This window comes from Centrocercus urophasianus, unplaced genomic scaffold, assembly GCF_019232065.1.
Source record: "Centrocercus urophasianus isolate 14NV4802_14NV808 unplaced genomic scaffold, USGS_Curo_1.0 seq_16, whole genome shotgun sequence".
Classification (NCBI taxonomy): domain Eukaryota; kingdom Metazoa; phylum Chordata; class Aves; order Galliformes; family Phasianidae; genus Centrocercus; species Centrocercus urophasianus.
This window is the reverse complement of record NW_024884711.1, coordinates 13063213-13082612: the sequence shown is the minus strand read 5'-3', so window position 1 is coordinate 13082612 and position 19400 is coordinate 13063213. Positions and strand designations below refer to the sequence as shown.

Sequence of the window (19400 nt, the reverse complement as noted above, 5' to 3'; positions counted from 1 at the left end):
CACTGGCTTAGTCCACTTTAAGCTGTCCTTCCTCAGTTGCTGAGAAGGTCATATCTTGGTTCCATTTCAACACATCAACCCAATTTCCTACCTCAGAATCAGTCTACAGCCTTTTAAAAGGTGTCTGTTCTTACAGGTGCTCTCTTGTGACTCTTATAGTAATCCTACAATCTTCTTTCATAGAAAAAAAATTTGGTCTTGTGAATATGTAATTTGTGTGAAGCACTATGTAATCAGCAATGTCTACTTTTAATTTATGGACTTCTGAGAGAGTGCAGTGTGGTGTCAGTTGTGTCTGTGCCCTGCTAGCCAGCAACAGGGCTGGTGTTTCTGGATAATTGAAAATCCCTGCTGTAATAGGAATGGAGCAAGTAGGTGTTGCTGGAATCACCATTACAAGTTGCCGTAGGACCTGACAGCATGATGAGTTGTCTTCATCACAGAGACTCAGGACATGGTGTTGTCTCCTGCCTGTAAATTCATTTAAGCACTTCCTGAGATGTGTCAGGCTTTGTAGCTTCTGTCTTCTAAGGGTGTGGTAAATCAGTCATAAAATCAAAAAGATGCAAAACTATTCTCAATTATTTATTCCAAGACTCAGTGCAATTAAACCAGGATATTTTCTTATTAGCGTTTCAAAAATTCTGTGTTCTTGTCTAAAAGAGAGCTCTGATTCCACTCTCATGAGTGGAATAGGAATGTAGAAAGAGCAAAAGCCTCACTAAGTTACTGGATACCATTGGGCAAAAGGTCATTTGAAGTCAAGGGAGTTACAGTGTTCTCAGATGAGCAGCAATCATATTCACAGGCAAATGAAACAAGCCTTAATACAAGATATCATCTGTAGCCTCTGCTATACTTGAGTGTACTTGAATAAGATGGTTATAGAGGTCAAAGACTGCACACAGTAATTGTATTTGTTATGTGATCTACATTAGCCAAAGAAAGATTTTTTGGGGGTAGTATAAGCATAATTTTATTTAAAAATAAAGAAAATGAATAAATTTTAAAGAAATGTAAGGAAAGTGAGTTTTCCTTGAAATTATTTTTTTTTTAATACTTTCATTTTGTACAAAAACTATTGTGCTCTTTGCAGAAATGGTATCTTTTTTTTCATCAGGAAGTTTAAAGATCTAAATTTAATTAGTGTCTGAAAATAACCTGTTTTCAGACAGAATACTTTATCACTCTGAAACATGAGAGTTGAACAGTATGTTTTTAATACGAACTAACTTTCTGCTTTAGCGGTCTCTTGAATTGCTTTTGGGAAACATAAAGCCTGGCAGATAGAGAAGAGGCATTTAATTAGTCTTCTTTGGTTGAAGAAAATTAAAACTTTCAGTGTAGAAACATCAATTTTTTACTGATGTCTTGTTGCTAATGTGCAGGAAGTCCCAAGAAAGTTGTTTGCAGGACAGTTCCTAGCAAAGTGACCTCAGCACTGTTCTACTTTAGAATGTGGCCTAAAAATAAGACAGTTGAGATCGTTTGTGGTTGATTTGCTCACATTATCTAAAATATAATATAAAGTACAGGACAGATGGGGGAAAACGTAAAAGGCAAGCAACACTGAGAAATGAATCTGATGGTAGTATCTAATAGCAATTGCGTGACCCTTAATCAATAGCTTGTACATTTATATAAGTATCTTTTTTCTTTTTTTTCTTTCTCCTTTCCACGTAGCTCGATAATAAGGTGGTAGGAAATATCAGTGATTTTAGGGAAGCCTTTCTTTTAAAAAGAAGTGTACTTGTGCATAGAAACCACGTACTTATTTTCCTCTCTTTTCAAAAGAACAGAATTTTAGCTCCTTTTCTCTGCTAACATTTCATATAGCCTTGAAGTATGTGGACTTTACAGAGAATTTCAGCTTTGCTGTGAGAGCAACAGAAGGGGAGGATGAGGCAGGTGTCAGTACTCTGGCACATACTGCAGAGATTTGGGTGACACCATCCCTGAAAGTCTGTGAGGAGATAAAAACAAGGAATGAGCTTCAGTTAGAAGGAAAAAAAAAAAAAAAAAGGGAGGGAGGGGCAGTAAAATCCAATGTGTTATCTGGAACATCTGAGACGTTTTGCTGTAATTGAAAGAGACTTCAACAAAACCGCTGCTGTTTACTGACAGTGCTGAGACTGTTACAGTGGCACTTGTCATGACATTGGCTAATAGATTTTTTTCAATAGCAGTATGATTTATTAAAAGCATACTTATGCTCCAAGAAAAGATTTGTTCTCCCAGAAGCATGTTGATAAGTAAATAAATCTATGTAAGAGTTTCCTGCTGCTTATTGCGTTGTTACAAAGTGATAGGCCTCTTATTGCTTACAGATGCTTACAGATTAGTGTTTCCACATAGGCACTCTGGGCTTCCAGATTGGAATGGTTATGCTGTATGCACTTCTTATTTTTATTCTGTTAGGATATAGTTCTTTATACCACCTTTTACACATACATTTTAAGAAGAAATTTAAGTATTTATCTTGTTGCAAGATCCTGGATTCAAACAACTTGCTCTTCAAATTTTCTCATATTTTAAATCAGATTCAGCAAAACTTGGCTTCTGTTCCTGAGCTTTGAAATGAATTAGGTTGTTGTTTGATTAAAGAAAAAAGTACCATCCTTCCTGATGTCTCCTGCCTCCCATGTGCTGACATTTTTCTAATTTTTTTTCATGATCTTCAAAAGCTTTTATTGGATCATGCTGCAGAATGTAATTGCTACCTCTTCTGTTTAGAATTTCATTGAATTCTTGCAGCAGCTTTACAGTTTTTTTTGTTTTTGTTTGTTTGTATGTTTGTTTTTGAATAATGGCAAGTGTCTCATGGTTAGCACTGTCTATTGAACCCCATTACTGATTTGGCTAGGGGAATTACAGAAGCAGTGTGATTTTATAGAGCAGTTAAGAAAAGGTTATAGTCTACGCTTTCCAAATTGCAGGGCTGCTGTAATTCTTCTCAATGTGCAAGCGTAGATTCTGTTTACAGCATGTGCTCACATGGATTCAAATAGTGTACAGGGAAGATTAATCCTCTCTATAGCATTACATAATTCTACAATGTGTGTTTCAAAGCCCTTCTGCACAAACCCCTAAAACTGGCAGGAGGGTGACGTTAATCCAGACCTGTGACTCAACTCTTTAGCAGAACCCAGTCTTGTCCCCCTCCTTCGAGATAGGTACTTGTGAGAACAAAGTCAAGAGTAAGTTAAAATTCTTGAATTATAGTCTCAGCAGAAAATCCTCAAACATGATTGAAACTGTCGATGAATATTTACAGGACAAAAATAAACAACCTATCAGTGTGCCCCCATGGTCAAGAAAGCCAAAGGTATCCACTGGAACAGGTTGCCAAAGGAGGTTGTGGATGCCCTGTTCCTAGATGCATTAAAGGCCAGGCTGGATGTGGTTCTGGGCAGCCTGGTCTGGTGGTTGGCAACCCTGAGCATAGCAGGAGGATTGAAACTAGAAGATCTTTGAGGTCCTTTTCAACCCAGGCCATTCTATGATTCTGTGATACTGGAGTCCATAAACATACACTCCTCAATAGGCTAAAAGAACTAATATTTACTACTGTGCTTGAATCTACATTTTGAACAGTGAACTCTTTATTTCTTTTGGATCTTAGCACTGTGGGTCATAAACACAGTTCTAACAGTACATTTCAAAAAAACAATAATCAAGGGAAAGTAGACTTTCCTCATTTAGGGATTGTGCAACTCAAAACAATGAAAAAAAAAACCCAGATATTATCTGAAGAGAGTAAAGACTAGACTCCTCAGGGAGGATTGAGCATGACATTTTCTGAAACAGTTCACTGAAAGAAATGGAAGAAAACGTATTTTGTTTGGATTTTTTTTTTTTTTTTTTTTTTTTTTTTTTAGAGTATGCTGGCTAAATATATTGTCTGATTAGACTTATAACAAGTCTAACAAGGAAGTATTACTTTTCAGAAAGGGTGGTCAGGCACTGACATGGACTGCCCAGGGAGGTGGTGGAGTCACCGACACTGGGGGTGTTCAAGGAAAGGCTGGATGTTGTGTTGAGGGACATGGTTTAGTGGGAGCTATTGAGAATAGGTGAACAGTTGGACTGGATGATCTTTTAGGTCTTTTTCAACCTTGGTGATTCTATGATTCTATGATTCTATAACTATTACCAAATAAGGTAGCGAGAATATTTTAAGGCAAGATTTTAGCACTTTATCTATTGGATAATTAATTATATAACTGCATTTCCTTTATACAATTGTATAAACTGCTTTTCCTAGGAGTTAGCTGACAAAAGTAAAATACCTTGTAGTATTACAAGTACAACAGCATAATGATCAGCAGCAGGAAAATAAGTTGCAGACTGCTAGTATTAATGCTAGTATTACTGATGCCTTTTGCATTTACACAACTGGTTTCCTTGGCTTTACTGAATTTTTAGATAATCCTGTGTATTTTGCTAATTTTTATAAATGTAATCTGGTAAATGTATTACATCAGAAAAGTACTTATCTTCTTAAATGCATTTTTCTTTTCTAATCTGGATAGAGATAGGGAAAGGAAATTAGAGCAGACAAAAAGTAAGTAGCACACGTAAGGATAATGAATGTCACACGGGTTTAATGGGCACTGCTTAGTTTCTCTGCTTTTGGTCAATGAAATTGCAAATGTAACTAGAGGATTTTGAAACAAAGAATTTCTTTAAGTAGGAAAGGTTGTAGAAAGTAGATATAAAAGGAGAGATAGGAAAGCTGAGTAAACAAAGCCAAATGTAGTTCATAAATTGGCATAAAATGTGTACAGCATACTGTACTGGGGGCTGCATATAAATAAATAAGTAAATAAAATTTAGAGAACATCAAGATTGGAAAAGCCATGTACTCAGACTAGGAGCAGACAAGACAAAGATGCTCTCCATATAAATAAATTCAGACTTTGACATGGTGAAGTCTTTCTCCGCCTAAAACAGTAAGTTTGCAGCAACGCAAAGATTGGAGGTTTCTCTCTTGTAGAGTGTTTACTTGGAAAATGAACATTCTTTCCCTTTCCTCCTCATGGGAATAATGGCAGAAGAGTTGGACATGCTGAGAAATATGACATGAATAACCCAGTTCCCTGGGAACGGGCACTTAAAGAGAGAGGAGAAAACATGGGGAAAAGACTTTCATATTTTCTCATGAGATTGATAAATTTAAGAGACTTCATATGTATTCTATCACCTGTACACAGTTGTGCAGAGATATCTTTAATGGAAGTTTCTAAATCACTAAGTGGCTCTACACAATTAATTGTTGTATATTTATTCATAGGGAACCGTATTTTTTTTACTTTGTTTTTAAAGTATTTTACCAATTACATTCCATCTACGAAGGTCTTGGGATTTCTCAGCATTCTGGTTTGAGACTTTTTGAAATAGATTAAATTGATTCTTAAAAGTTTCAAGGAGAGCTTCTTGGCCTTGTGTTCTTGAACTTTTTTCTACTGCCGTTCAAGTGTTAGTAAAAACCATCAGTGACTGTATGTGTCAGTTACGTGATATCCCATATGTCTTCTTGTTAGTTTTCTTGCAACATTGTCAGACCAAAGACTGTCACCAGGATATCGTACATAAGCTGCCATCAACAGTAGCGTAATCTAAGGAAAAATTAATTGATTTTTTTTTTTTAGTACTTGCATGCCATTTCAGAAAAAAAAAAAATATGGAGAATAATGAAATGCTTATTTTCTTAAAGTAGCAAAAGCTTGTATTAACTGTTTTAATTGATTAGTGTCAAAGTTTTGGTACTTAAAAGAGAAAAAGTGCTCTAATTACAGCTCCGCTTTCTCTTTCTTCTACATTTCCTTCCTTTTTAGTTCAATCACTTTTTTAAAAAGAATTGTTTCCTTTTCTCCCTTCAACAAAATTCTGACACCTTGTCAAAACAACAAAACATTCAAAACAAAATGTTGTCAGTGATGCTGGAATATTTGGATGAACTAACCAAAGAGCCACCTTAGTTTCCCCATACAAAGTCTTTGGCATTCTGCTGTCAGTTGTGGAGTGACAGCCACCTTCTGTGGTGGAAAAGGGAAAATAATCCTGCTAAAAACTTCTCTGGTAAAATAAAATTAAGCATCAGCTTTATTTTGCTAATAATTAGTAATTCTGGAAATGAGACTACTGTAATGCTGAATATTTAGCACCAATCCTATTGTCAAGGTATTGCAGTTATATAAGTGAAAACAATTTTATTTTTGTCTTTTAAACAGCCAACCCTGGAAAAGGGGACATGACGGTTTTGGTTATTTTTGTTTTCTTTTTCTTTTTTTTCTCTTGTTTTGTTTTCTTTTTGTTTTCTTTAGCATTCTCCTAAGGTCAAGATTCACATGTATTTGAAGTCAAGTTCTGCAATGCATTGTATTGCAGTTCACTTCTGCCCTCCAAGGCATACGTAATTACACTATTTTTTAAATGAAGAGTGATTGCTTTCTCCCACGAGACATTTGTATCCTGTATGCAAGATATTTGCACCTTCTTTTTTCTTCAAGTATTTGATTTCTGTAAAACATTGATTTTACTGTTCTAGAACATTACATATAGGTGTACAGCTTCATAAAAGGGCTCTGCATCTTGGTTTGTTATCTCACCATGGATGGAGTTCTGTCACAGGAACTTGTTCATTTGTTATTTTCTGCCCTTCACTGATAGACAGGCAGCACAACCTGGACCTGGAGAGCAAAGCAAAGCAAGCAAAATCCTATCAAAGATAAAATCTGGAATTTGACTTAACCACTGATGTTTGATGCACTGCAATAAATAAATTAATAAATAAATAAGAATTAAAATTTAAAAAAATTCTTAAGCTACTTTTCCTGTACCATATTACTGCCAGGCTCTCTGAAGTGTAAGGAGAAGATAGTTTCGCATCAGTATCACTTGTTCAAAGTAATTCATATTCATGTGTGTCTGAGAAGGTCCTTACTGCAGAAAAACAGTTAAAATTGATAAAGCTGAGGAGATGGGTGCAGAAGTTAATTATTCCATTAAAGACTTTAATAAACTGATGATTAATAATAGCACTAATATTTCTAATAACTTAAATATTTCTGCACTACATTACCACTGCAATTCTCATCGAAGCATTTTAATCTGAGTTTTGCAACGGGCTTTGTCTGAGATGGGTATGGCTTAAGATTATGTGATTATTCTTGCATGCTGAGCACACATAGCTCATGAATAAGGCTAACTGCCTGAGTTGGTTGCTTGGTTTAGGCAGTCCTCATTTTCTAGTGAGAGGAATGCTCGGATTTAAAGATTGTTAGCACGCTAATGGCAAGGTTTAGTATGAAATCTCCCTCTTAAATTCCTTGCACTGTTGAACTTTGTTTTTTATTTCAGTCTGAGGAGACTTCTAGCTGTCAGAGTGAGGAAAGGTAGAAAATGAGAGAGAGAGAGTGACCATAAAGCACTCCATTTTTATGTATATGTAAAAGGTGGAGTATAGCTAAATTGCTTTGTGATAAGATTATGCTTCATTTGGTCCCTTTTCTCCTTTCCTGTGATGTATTGATATAAGCCTAGAGGATATTAAAATATATTTTAAACCATCAGTTCATAATGCAAGAGAAAGATTAGACTCTTCTTCACAGAGTGGTGACTTGGAGCAATAAAAGTCTGTATATAAATAAACATCCAAAAGAAATGTATTTGGCAGACTACTCTTGGTAATACAGGAAACCTTTGTGTGCACAATCAGAAGCAGGGAAGGAATTTCTTTCATTCACAGACGAATGCAATCAAAAGGACAGTAATAAAATAGGGCCCTATTTTTTCAATGAGTAGATAGTTCTTTTGTCTTATAGCATTATACAGTGTTGACTTTCAGTAAAATCTGTATAATGGATTGCACTGGATCTATACATTTTTCTAAGAATGCTCATCTGTAGTGAAAGGTGGCACATTTCGGTTCTTGACAGAGTGTAAGTACATACTGGTCTAGTCCTGACCTAAACTAGGTCATCTCCTCTAGTCTGGAAGAATATTTCACACTAATTTGCTTTCTTCAGAGTACTGGCAGAAAGCCTAAAAAGTTCATCTTTGAAATTCTGAAGGTATTGTCAAGACAGGCAGCTTTACCATACTATGTACTTACCTGGAACTATTTGCGAGTCGGTAAGTATGTGCACACAACAAATACGTGTTTTCTTTACTTGTGCACACCATTTCTTAAGCATATTTGTTTTGCTTAATCGAAATGTTTTCGAGAGCATTTACAGAGGAGGGGAATGAAGGCAGATAATGAGATATGATTGAAGAGATTAAAAAATGATGTTAATCGAAGACATGATATGGACCAATTTCAGTGACCATTGTTCACTAACAAAGAATTCTAAGACACGTTAATTACATTGGAAAAAAAAGCACATGCATTATAGTATATAACACGACAAGTATTTGTCTTTATTTCTATTCATTGCTAACTTACAGTTATAAATAATTCCTCAAATATGCAAATCTATGTTTTCAGATAACATTACCAGATGTGCTTTTTAGCATAATTGAGTAAGGTTTGTATGGATGTGGCTGATGTCTCTAACTTTCTGCATTAATGATTAATCTATGTGTATGTGTTGAAAAGACAGAAAAGAATAAGATATGCTTCTACTGTTTGAGATTGTAACAGATATTTAAAAGAACATTGCTATTATCAGTATTGCTTAGAAGCAAGACTTGAGAGTGGCTTCTTGTTCAACTGAAAGTACTGCTAGAATAAGTGCAGAATGTAATTTTACAAGAAAGGACTTAAGCACTCTAGGAGCAACAACATTCTGTAGATACTTACTATTCTGTTTTTAAGCAAAAAGTAAATTTGCTTAATGCTTTTTGTATATACCACCCAGACTGATAGGGTGCTTGCTCTATACATTTCTGAAAGGAAAAGAACTAAGTGAAGTTTTGATATAGAAACAATGTCTACACAAAAATTGATTAAATATAGAAAATTAGAAGGAAAGTGTGGAAATACCTTGTTTCTGATGTCCAGCATCATTTAAAAGAGCTTCTTTGACTGCTCTGTCTTTAATATCTCCTAATGAATATCCTTAAACCCAATATAAAGCCAGTCTGTTTTTCCCCCCCTTTTTTTTTTTTTACCCAATCTTCTTTTCTCCTGTACCAAATTCTCCCTGTCTCTAGTATAAAGTGGAAACTTAGTGGAAAGTTCCTCCTACATTCAAACAATATTTGATGACTTAAACAATAATGTCACCCTCAAAAATTACTTCTTGGGAAGTTTAACCAGGCTTTAGAGGACCAAATGTATATTCTTTGATGCACACTTCTAGATCTTCAGTTCTGGAAGTCTTTCAAAAGGAATGCTACTCTTTCACCTCCCATGCTTGCCTACAGTCTTCAATAGACAGTGAAATTCTACTTGAAAATTTAAGTTAGAAAGATGAATTGTGATCTTCGTGTGTCCAGTTCATTTTCAACATTCAGAGTTTGAAAGAGGGAGGATAGAGTTTGGAGCAAAAAAGCTAAGAATGCCTCCTTTTTTTTCAGTTGATCTTTTGGCAGTAGATGGTAGTGGTAGCACTGGATTCAGGATACTTTACATTTTTTCTTTTCTGCATACATTTGTTTAGTAAATAAATGCCGATAGTAGTATTTGGGAAGGAAGTGTAGACACATCTCCAAATATGAATTTTAAATCAAAAAAGACATACTTACCATTAGTTATGCATCTTATAAATAATATTAGTAGGATGTTTGTGGTTGGAGGCAGTGAAAAGCCCAAAATCTTGGCACTGGATTGAGTTATCCCAGAATGGATGGGACTGAAATTCAGGATGTTTGCTGAGATCCCCAATACCCTCGAAGCACAGAGCAGGACCTACGCTTTCACTGCCTTCTCTTCTGAGCGGTCTGCATTCATGGCTAACCTATGAATAATGTCAATGCAACTGAACAATGTAATTTGCAAATAGGTGTTGTGATACAATCAGGGAAAATAATTTATTTTAAGTGGTATAATTATTTGGCAAGTCTGGAAAATTAAAGGTTAACAAAAATTAAAATTATTGCCAAAATTATTGTTTCCTAAATTATGTTTTAGCAAGTTGACCACTATAGATAGTAAGGAAAACTGATATTAATTTTACATATGGTATATGGCATTATAAATCTCACCTATGATATGCAAAGAGTTAGTTATTTCTTAGATTATATGAGTCTGAATAAAGCATTTACAATTTCTATTCTAAGTCTGATGTCTGATTAGTTTAAATATCTTTGAATTAGTGGAATGATGCTCTAAATATCAGGTCCCTGTCAAGAGATTTTAATGAGTATCAAGTCAGATGATTAAGGTAAAATGATTCTATAGTAAACATGAAAGCTTCAGATGTCAAGTTAACAAAGTGAAAACTCTTCCAGTAAAATAAATAACATCAGTTGAGAGTTCAAAGGAAAGTATGGTTTCAGAGGAATAAGCAGCTTCATTAAACTCTATTAATGATCCTTGTAGATAAATTTTGCATTTAAATTAATGCCTTACTTCCAGAGAAAGCAGTATTACTGAGCTACAACCCGTGATGCAAAGAGATTTACATGAGCTGAACATCTGTGATTTTCTGATGACTGACCTCCTAAACAAGGGTTGTGGGTTTTTTTTTAGAATTACATTAGTTGCAGATTTAGTCATTCACTTTTTCCCCCATCTCTGTTAAATGACAGCTGTTTGAATTAAATTCATTCTTTATCCTTACAGGGTCTTCATTCTGGTGCCTATTGGATATTGTTCCTATAAAGAATGAAAAAGGAGATGTAGTACTATTTCTGGCCTCTTTCAAAGATATAACAGACACAAAAGTGAAGATTGTTGCAGAAGACAAAAAGGAAGGTTTGTGTGAATTGAAACAAACATTGATAATGCAGTTTTTTGAGTGTCATAGTTACACTGCTCTCTTTCATTCATTGTCCAATACAAAGATTTGCTGAAGCTCCAAATAATAGATTTATATATCTATAGATATATTATATTAGATATAATAGATATATTAGATATAATCCATAGATTAATATAATCCATAGCTACTAACAGGCATGTAGCATGTACCTCATATTAACATAAAAGTGGGTGTGTGTTCTGTTTAAATGTATTTAAAAATATTTTTAATGTTCAGTGAGTGAAATCCATTGCACAATGATCAATTATATTATTGGATTTTATTTTCACAGTTTTTATGGCTAAATAATAATTTTTCAAAGGTTAAAGAACCAAAAAGGGAATGCATAGATACTTTCCATGAGAAACAGTTTTTTATGGTATTTTTGGTGTATCTTTTACACTTAGATTTTATGAATGGAAAGTTATTCCAAGTTCCTTTAATTTCTAAGTTTCTTAGAAGGCTTACCTAAAAAATTCCTTCATATTCATTGTTTCATAAGTCTTTTGTAGAACCACTGGCATTTCACCAATATTTTTTGTTGAGGCATTCTCAGGTTGTATCTCCAATAGTCTTTTCCAGGCTCACTCTTTCTCATCTTCAATACTGTTCGTCTCTTATGTAATATCTTGTTCTCTTTGTACTTTCACGATAACATCATCCTGAGATTTATCTCCTGGCTTAATGGAAGCTGTTTTATTGCTTTCTTTTTACTTGTGGATTGTCTTTTTATTTTACAGACCACAAGAGTTCATATCCTCTTCAATGATCTGCAGAACTTTTGTCTCTTTTATCTCATCTGTTCACACAACTTCAGTTGCTCCTTTCTGCCAATCTATCTGCAAAAGTCCTCATATTTCCCTTTACCCAGCCCAAATGCCAGAAGTTGTCAATGACGTTTTCACTTGAATACAAAGTATTATGATAAAATATAATACTCATATAATATTCGTTTTTCATACAAACTTAACAGATATTTTACTTCTAGTAAAATCAGCCTTTTCAACCAGTGGATAGAACCATTAAATTTGTTCTGAGGCTTTCAGATGAGAAAAAGGGAAAAATGTGTACAACAGTCTTTAAGAAGTGTTGTTACAAACAATTCTCATATGCCTCTTTTTTTTTTTTCTTTTCCCTAAACCTAATTAACTGTTCTTCTTCCTTCCCCTACCTGATTCACCATTTATCATGGCAGTGTTCTTAGAGGTCTCAGTTTTTCAATAATGTTATTTTGCTTTCAATACTGCAACATTCAATATTATACAGAGAAGCCCATGTCTGCCCCAAGCATTTAGGATATATCTCACTAGCCCTCAGCCTACTGGCAGTGCTCCTCCTGATGCAGCTCATGATGCTGTTACCCTTCCATACCACAAGGGCACATTGCAGGCAGGTAGATGGCTACCAGAACATACAAGTTTTGATTGGCAAGCTGTTTGCCTGTTATTTGACCCCTATGCTGTCTTACCATATGTTTTTTTTTCTCCCTAGGGATTACACCATCTTGTTCTCCCTTGTAATTTCTGTTTTAAAGGCTCCCTTATCAAGTTAGCCTGCCTCCTGGCAAAAACGCTCTTATCCCAGTAGTAAATATGAATGAAAAGTTGGACTCCTCGATGGATTAAACTCAGTTACAGTGTTATGGGTTAACAGGTTGGCCTCTTCTCACTTGCAATTAAATCTTAGGCCTGTATGAATTTCATAGAAATCAGCTTTATTTGGATTATGCATCATTTATTGGAAGGAGGGGGCATTCTTTTCAGTACGCCAGAAGTGAAAAACCCCATGTCAACCATTTTGCATTTCATATTTTTATGTTAAAAAAATGCCTGTTGTAGGCAGGGGTAGGTTCTTATAGCAAAATCTGTAATATGTAGATTGATTATTCTGTCTAATTACTTTCAGCCACTTCCTGACTGTTTAAGCTACAGCAGTGAGTATTCAGAGCACAAACTTTAGTTTCAGAACACCTTATGCTTCTCAGGAAGCACTCACCTTGATGTACATTATTTAAAGCTGGTAGAATTGTTTCAGGATGCACCATGCAGTTCTGCTGATGCAAGGAGTAGGATAGAACAGTTTGACTCCTCTGCTCAAAGGAACTGCATGCTGTGGAAACCTTTGTCCTTTAATGACTCTATTACATCTTCTCTGGGATGACTTTGCTCCTGGCTGACCATCAGAGTAGGAAGAATTTGCATCTCTTGCCTTCAGTAAAGAGAAACTGCTTTCATCCTGGTTAGTGCATAAGAGTTGAAACACCTAGGGGACACCTAAGTCTTTATTCCTGAACATGCAAATGAGCATATAGATGCTTTCTCTCTCCCTTTTCTGCCTTCTCTATGCAAGCAAATATGTTGTATCAGAATCTTTAGAAGTGTTGATCTTTGTGGCTATTAGTTTAGCTTTATACCAAGTGTTAAATGAGTGGCAGCTCTCAGAGCAGCACGGGATACGTTTTGAACATGAGCAAGGGGCATCCTTTATGCCATATATGGAAACAAAAAACAACAACAACAAAAAAGCAAACTGTGATTCTTTGGAAAACATTAAGAAGGCAATATGTTCTCTGAAATATATTGTAATAACGATAAGATATATGCATTAGCAACCAAATAGCTCATTTGACTTATTGCATCCTAGTAAACTAATGCAAGTATTCCTTGATTTCTCTTTTAAGTCGAGTTACAGAATCAGAGAATCATAGGTGTTGGAAGAGGCCTCCGGAGATTATCGAGTCCAACTCCCCTGCTAAAACAGGTTCACCAGAGTAAATTGAGCAGGAAAATGTTCAGGAGGTTCTTGAATATCTTCAGAGGAGAGTCCACAGCCTCTCTGGAAAGCTTGTCCCAGTTCTTTACCATCGCAGTAAAGTTATTTCACATTTACATGGAACTGTGTTTGCAAATTATGAGCTCTGTAGGTTTTTTTGTTGTTGTTGATTTGTTTTCTTTTTTTTTTTCTTCTTCTTCTTTTTTTTTTTTTTTTTGGCTTGTTTTAAGTAATTTGTTATTCAGTTTCTTGGTTTCATGTTTGTTGGACTTGGCTGATGATAAACAGTGTAAAATGTCTGCAGTGTTTCTTTTCCGACTTTGCTATTCAAGGATTTCAGACTAACAGCAGACATCATGAAAGAAACAGTCACTGTGTTTAGTATGTGCATTGCCAGTTAGAAAAGCTCTTCACAGTTTTGTATGTAGTATGTTGTGTTTTGGGGCTGGAGGGAGTTAGCTTTGAAAACCTTTATAATGTCTTATTTCTGTTGGAATATTTGGAAAAATAAGAAATGCCTTTCAAGTCATTTCTCGAGTCTAGACATAGCCTAATGTCTTAGATTTTATGAATTAGAATATCATGAGGATTAGAATTCATATTGCACATGTACTCTGTCCTCAGAAATACAGTTGAAGGGATTTGGGACATTTGAAGAATTCACCTGTAGTTGCAGCTGTACTAAATGTAATTCATGCACAAATGAAGTTCTCCTCAGAGCAACATTGAAGTCCTGTGAAGACTCAGTAAAAATGTCTGTCAAAAGCAAGTTTGGTCTGGCTGTAGCTAAGACAGTTTTACAGCTGCTAGCTGTTCACTGTACCTTGTATAATTAAAATTGTAAAACTGTTTTATCACCTTTCACTTTCCTGTTCTGAAAATCTCATTCCTTGAGAGAGAGTTACTTGGTATTCCAGCGACTATATGAAGCCAAAAATATAGTTTTTTCAACTTAGCTCTTTAAGCTACTTTTTAAAAAAAGAAAAGAAAAAAAGGAAATCTCCTAGAGTTTACCTTTAGGCAAGTTGTCCTGAGCATACTATGTTTTTACAGGTGACAGATCTGGCTTTAGAATCCTAGTGAGAAAACTATAATTTACCAGCCTCAGTAATGAGATGGCAAGTTAACTTTTTTAATGCAGTAACACAATAGTTATGTTCGAGTTTGAATCTGTTACTTCCCTATAACAGACTCTGTACCTTTTCAGGAGAAAGCTGGGAGAAGGTTGTAGCAGTGAAATAGTTTAAAATCAGCTTACCTTTAGAGTTCTGCTGGACTTCAGTCTGTCGTTGAAGAAGCTGATAAATGTCTACTTGAATTTTTATTTTTCTTTCTGTTCTAAATTTTATGTGATAGATACAAATACCAGCTTCCGAAAAGGAGCACTTATTTTCTTATTTAAAAGTGTACACCCTTCAATGATCAAAGTGAAAGTGGACAGAAATATTTGGGTTACTTTCCCCTGACTCTGACCCCCCACACCTTTTCTTTTTTTAATGTTGGAGTGGTCAGCAGCTTATCTGACAAGTATAATATGACTGTTGAATTTTACCTGAAGTCATAGTATTAAAATGATAAAAATCATACTATTCTTCCTGTGTAAAAAAATTGGTCTGTAATAGCTCTTCAGCTGGTATGTGCTTTCAGTATATCCTATTAAATCAGTTAATCAGTTAACGGAGAAGTGGCTAGAGGTTATCCTGGAGCTTAATAACTTAGCTAATAGTTCTGTGAATATTTGGCTGGTTTTGACAGAAAGAATGTGTATTGTCCTTACTGCTTTTATTCTGTCTTTAATACCAAAGAGGTTTGTATCTGTTCTTTACTGCTGGTGTGCTCTATCCCAGAGAATAATGCCCCAAAGTTAGCAAAAAGGTTTTAAAAATCCTGGAAACAGTCATACCACCTTTCCACAAAGTCTCTCTTTTGAAGCTTTTTTATATTGTTCCAAAATCTATTCATACCATTTGACTCCAATATTGTCCCTATTTTTTGGGGGGGAAACTGTCTATGAAATGAATTTTGAGTTCACGATACTGCATATGATTAAATACTATTGTGTTTCCTGTAGATATCATTGGATTTATTCTGTGGCATGTTGTAGACTGCTCATGGGTATCCGTGCAAAGACCACTCTTTCTGCTATGGTTTTCCTTATCTTATGATGGGAGTTTCTCAATACTTGTTTTAAAAGGAAAAAGTGAATACTGCACTTTTTACAGGAAGCCTTGCAAGGCTATAAGATTAGAAAGTGACTGAGAAACCCGTTAATGAATGTTTTGTTGAATCCAGTTTTGAAAACAAACAATATCCCAGCTAATATCATCTCACTGTGCAATCATGCCAAATCTCTCAGTTATTCTACCCTTAGAGAAATACAAAGGAAAATTTTGTATAGTGTGTGGAGAATACAGCAGCAGCAGAGATTGTGCCACTTCTGTGATTTGAGAAGGGGAGGGCCCAGATGGAGGTAGTTTGAAGTCCTGACATTACCATTATTTTCCACAGTGCTTCAGCACGTACATGGAGCATTATCATGGACCTCTTCAAGTCTTTCTATACCTGGAAGCTTTTAAGCAAAGAAGAGTATCTGTTTGTCCTGTTCTACCTTGTTGTTGTTGTTCAAATTAGAATCTCATTCATATATTCAGAAAGTATATAACTTTTGTGACAAAATTTTCTTTCTGAGAGCTGGCATTTCATGCTGTTTCAGCTCATCAGTAACATACAGTTTTAAATAAGGAAATAAATATAAAAATGTGTTTAGCTCTTCTGCTAATCTATCCATTTCTGTGTGTATGTTAGCAAAATTTTTGTTTGTCCCACGTACTTCCCTTGGACATCAAAAGATAAAAAGTTTTCTTATTATCATTTTGCTGCACCTTTATGCAAAACTACTTACAGAACTATAAAATACATTTTTTAATAAACCTAAGAAGTTGACTTTTCCCAGCTGGTAGGCACTTTAGGATTGATTGTCCATGTAAAAGTAGAATCATCACATTTTAACACACTGCTTTTCTGCAGAAATCTTCCTTGCAAGTTGTTTTGAGACATCTATACTATCTTCCCTAAATCCATCTGGTGGATGGTCAGGTTTGCTGCATGTAGTGTGCTTATATGGATATATTTACAGTGTATGAAGGAAAGTCAATGTATCTTACCCTCACCTGTCAGCTACATAAGTGAAAAAACAGCTGTGGTAAGCAGGTGGTTAAGGTTGGATAGAAATAATTGTATAGATTTAAAAATAAAATAATAAAGCAAGTATTGTCTTGCCCAGGGTGGTTAAGTCTATTGTTTCAATAGCTACTGCTGAGAGATCCAAATCTGTAGCCTCACAGCCTGTTATGTGTGTTCCACTGTTTGCAGTAGAATTATTTTATGTGGGTAGTTACTCAGGTGTGCATGTATTTCCAGAGCAAATCCCCAGACTGTTTGACCTTCCCCCTCTATACCTCATAAAACAAAAAATACCAACCATTAAAAAAGCATTTGCATTTTCTTGTGTTTTCTGTGGGCCTGACAAGTTTATAAGAATTCTCAAGGTCTTATGAGAGTACAGTTAAGACTGACAGAGAGGAGGAGGAGTTAGCTGCTTTTCTTAGAAAAGACTTCTGAGATTGTCACAGTGGTGATTATGTTGCTATAGTTAATCTCATTAAAAAAAAACAAAAAAAAACAAAAAAAAAAAAACAAAAAAACATACAAAAAAGCATAACAGAGAAAGGCATCACAACGTGTGAAAAAACATGTTGCCACTTTTCTCATCAAAGAAAGGGGGGGTTAATCATAATTTGCAAAGCTGCTTCCTATTTTAAAGTAGGGATTATAATCACACAGGGATAATGTGTAGAAGTGCCAGGCAATGGAGCCCCTAACAAGCTTTTTTTTAGAACACTAATTTCTTACAGCAGTTGAGGAGATGAGAAATCCTTTTGATTTTATGTTTATCTCATGCTCAAATAAAAGCATTTAAAGTACCTTCCTGCTGATGGTTGTATTCACTGGGTGTTTGTTTGTTTTTCCTAAAAACAGCAATGAAAAGACAAATAAATCTGTCAGACATCTAACAATTTTTAAGTATTAAGAAGAAACAGCTTTGTATTCATAAAAATAAATAAACTGTCTTCTTCAGAATAGTGATCAGTAAACAGATCTGGAACAGAGTGAAGGTTATTGATAATAATCACACACATATCAAAGATGCAGGCAATGAACAAAATAGTTTAGTAAGTATTAACATTACCTCTTTTCCTAAAGGCACTAGGAAGATCAGAAAGTAGGAGAAATCACAAACTTCATTAACTGATTTATGTTATGAGTTACTGACATGCTGTAGTAATGGAATTGACTAATGATACAATACCTACAAAGACAATTTGTATTCTTTGACTGTTAATACCATAAAAATCTTTTTCAGCTTAAAGGGAAAAATGATAGCAGTTTGTAATGAATTTTACACTTTCCTTTTCTATCTTTGCTTTACTGTTTCTCGGAGTAGAGTGGATTTTGTTAGAGAAAAGATAGCATTAATATCTTACATACGGTGGAATCACTGTGATGAAAGTCACTTGCTGTGCAAAAAAATGTAGATATTTTGATTCTAAGTGCCTTATGCTCCACAATCCAGGTATGTTAATGAATAAAAGGTCTAGCAACTGGAATGTTAAACCCATGTAGGAGAAATTAGATCTGTCTAAACCAAAATATTATCAATCCAATGGCGTATAAAATGCAACTCTGAATTTAGGTGCTAGTAAGAACAAAGCTGATAGCATAAACCAATTGTTTGTCCATGGCTTGAATGTTGTATGTTATTTTGAAAGAAGAAACTACTGAAATAACTGCCACAGCAACATAGCCCTGTATTACTGAGACTGCTAAAAATATTTGAAAAAACACAAACTGAAGGCACTGTGCCTGCTGTATGCAATGCAACTCAGCATGGTTCTCATTCCATATCACCGAGGCTGTTGTATGTATCACCCACCAGCAAAGTCTACCTTGTGCTTTGTAGGTTAAAGACCTAAAAGGCATTCAGTATGAGACACTGTGAGGACCAAGCCTTTGGTGGAAGAGTCTGGAAAATGTTGTCAGCCGTAAACTAGGCAAGGATAATTTTTTGCTTTCTCAGCCTGCTTGTATCATTTCTGAAGCATGTTTTATTGATTACTTCAGGAGGCAGCAGACTGAACTGAGTGGCTTTATCCGGAATGGCTGTCTAGGTCAAGAAGCAAAAGAAAGAGAGGCCTGCAGAAAGTTTCAAAAAGAATTTTAAATTGAAACAGCAAAACTATACTACAGCTATCCAAACCTATAGTGGAGACCTAATTCAACAGACTCAGCTGTTTTGTTCAGAGAAGCAGATAAAGTGTAAAATTACTTTTTTTTTTTTTTTTATTTAGTTCATGTTTTATACAGTTTGATCATTAAGATATAAAGTTTTTTAAAAATTCTATAAGTATTTTCCAACCTTTTTTACCTTTCTTTGTTTCACTTTCATTCTTTGGAGGCACAAAATAGAAATGGGAAGTCTGCAGTAGGAAGTATGAAGCTTCTCCTTCCACTTTTGATAGTTTTCTTTTGAGTTTTAATTTTTGTTTTGCAGTGTTTTTTTTTGTTTTTTTGTTTTTTTTTTTTACCCTTTCTCTTCTTTACTGACATAAAAAATCCTCATATGGACAGGGTTTTTCTATGTATTAATTGAAGCTTTCT

The 19400-nt window shown here is 35.0% G+C and overlaps 1 protein-coding gene across 1 annotated transcript in view; it reads left to right on the top strand.

Annotated features, from left to right (window-relative positions):
• Window positions 1–19400, top strand: part of KCNH8 (potassium voltage-gated channel subfamily H member 8) — a 102817-nt gene that overhangs the window by 7965 nt on the left and 75452 nt on the right. Inside the window, exon 3 of the mRNA XM_042816848.1 lies at window positions 10733–10864. Within this exon, the coding sequence (XP_042672782.1) occupies window positions 10733–10864 (132 nt within the window). The remainder of the gene's footprint in view (window positions 1–10732; window positions 10865–19400) is intronic.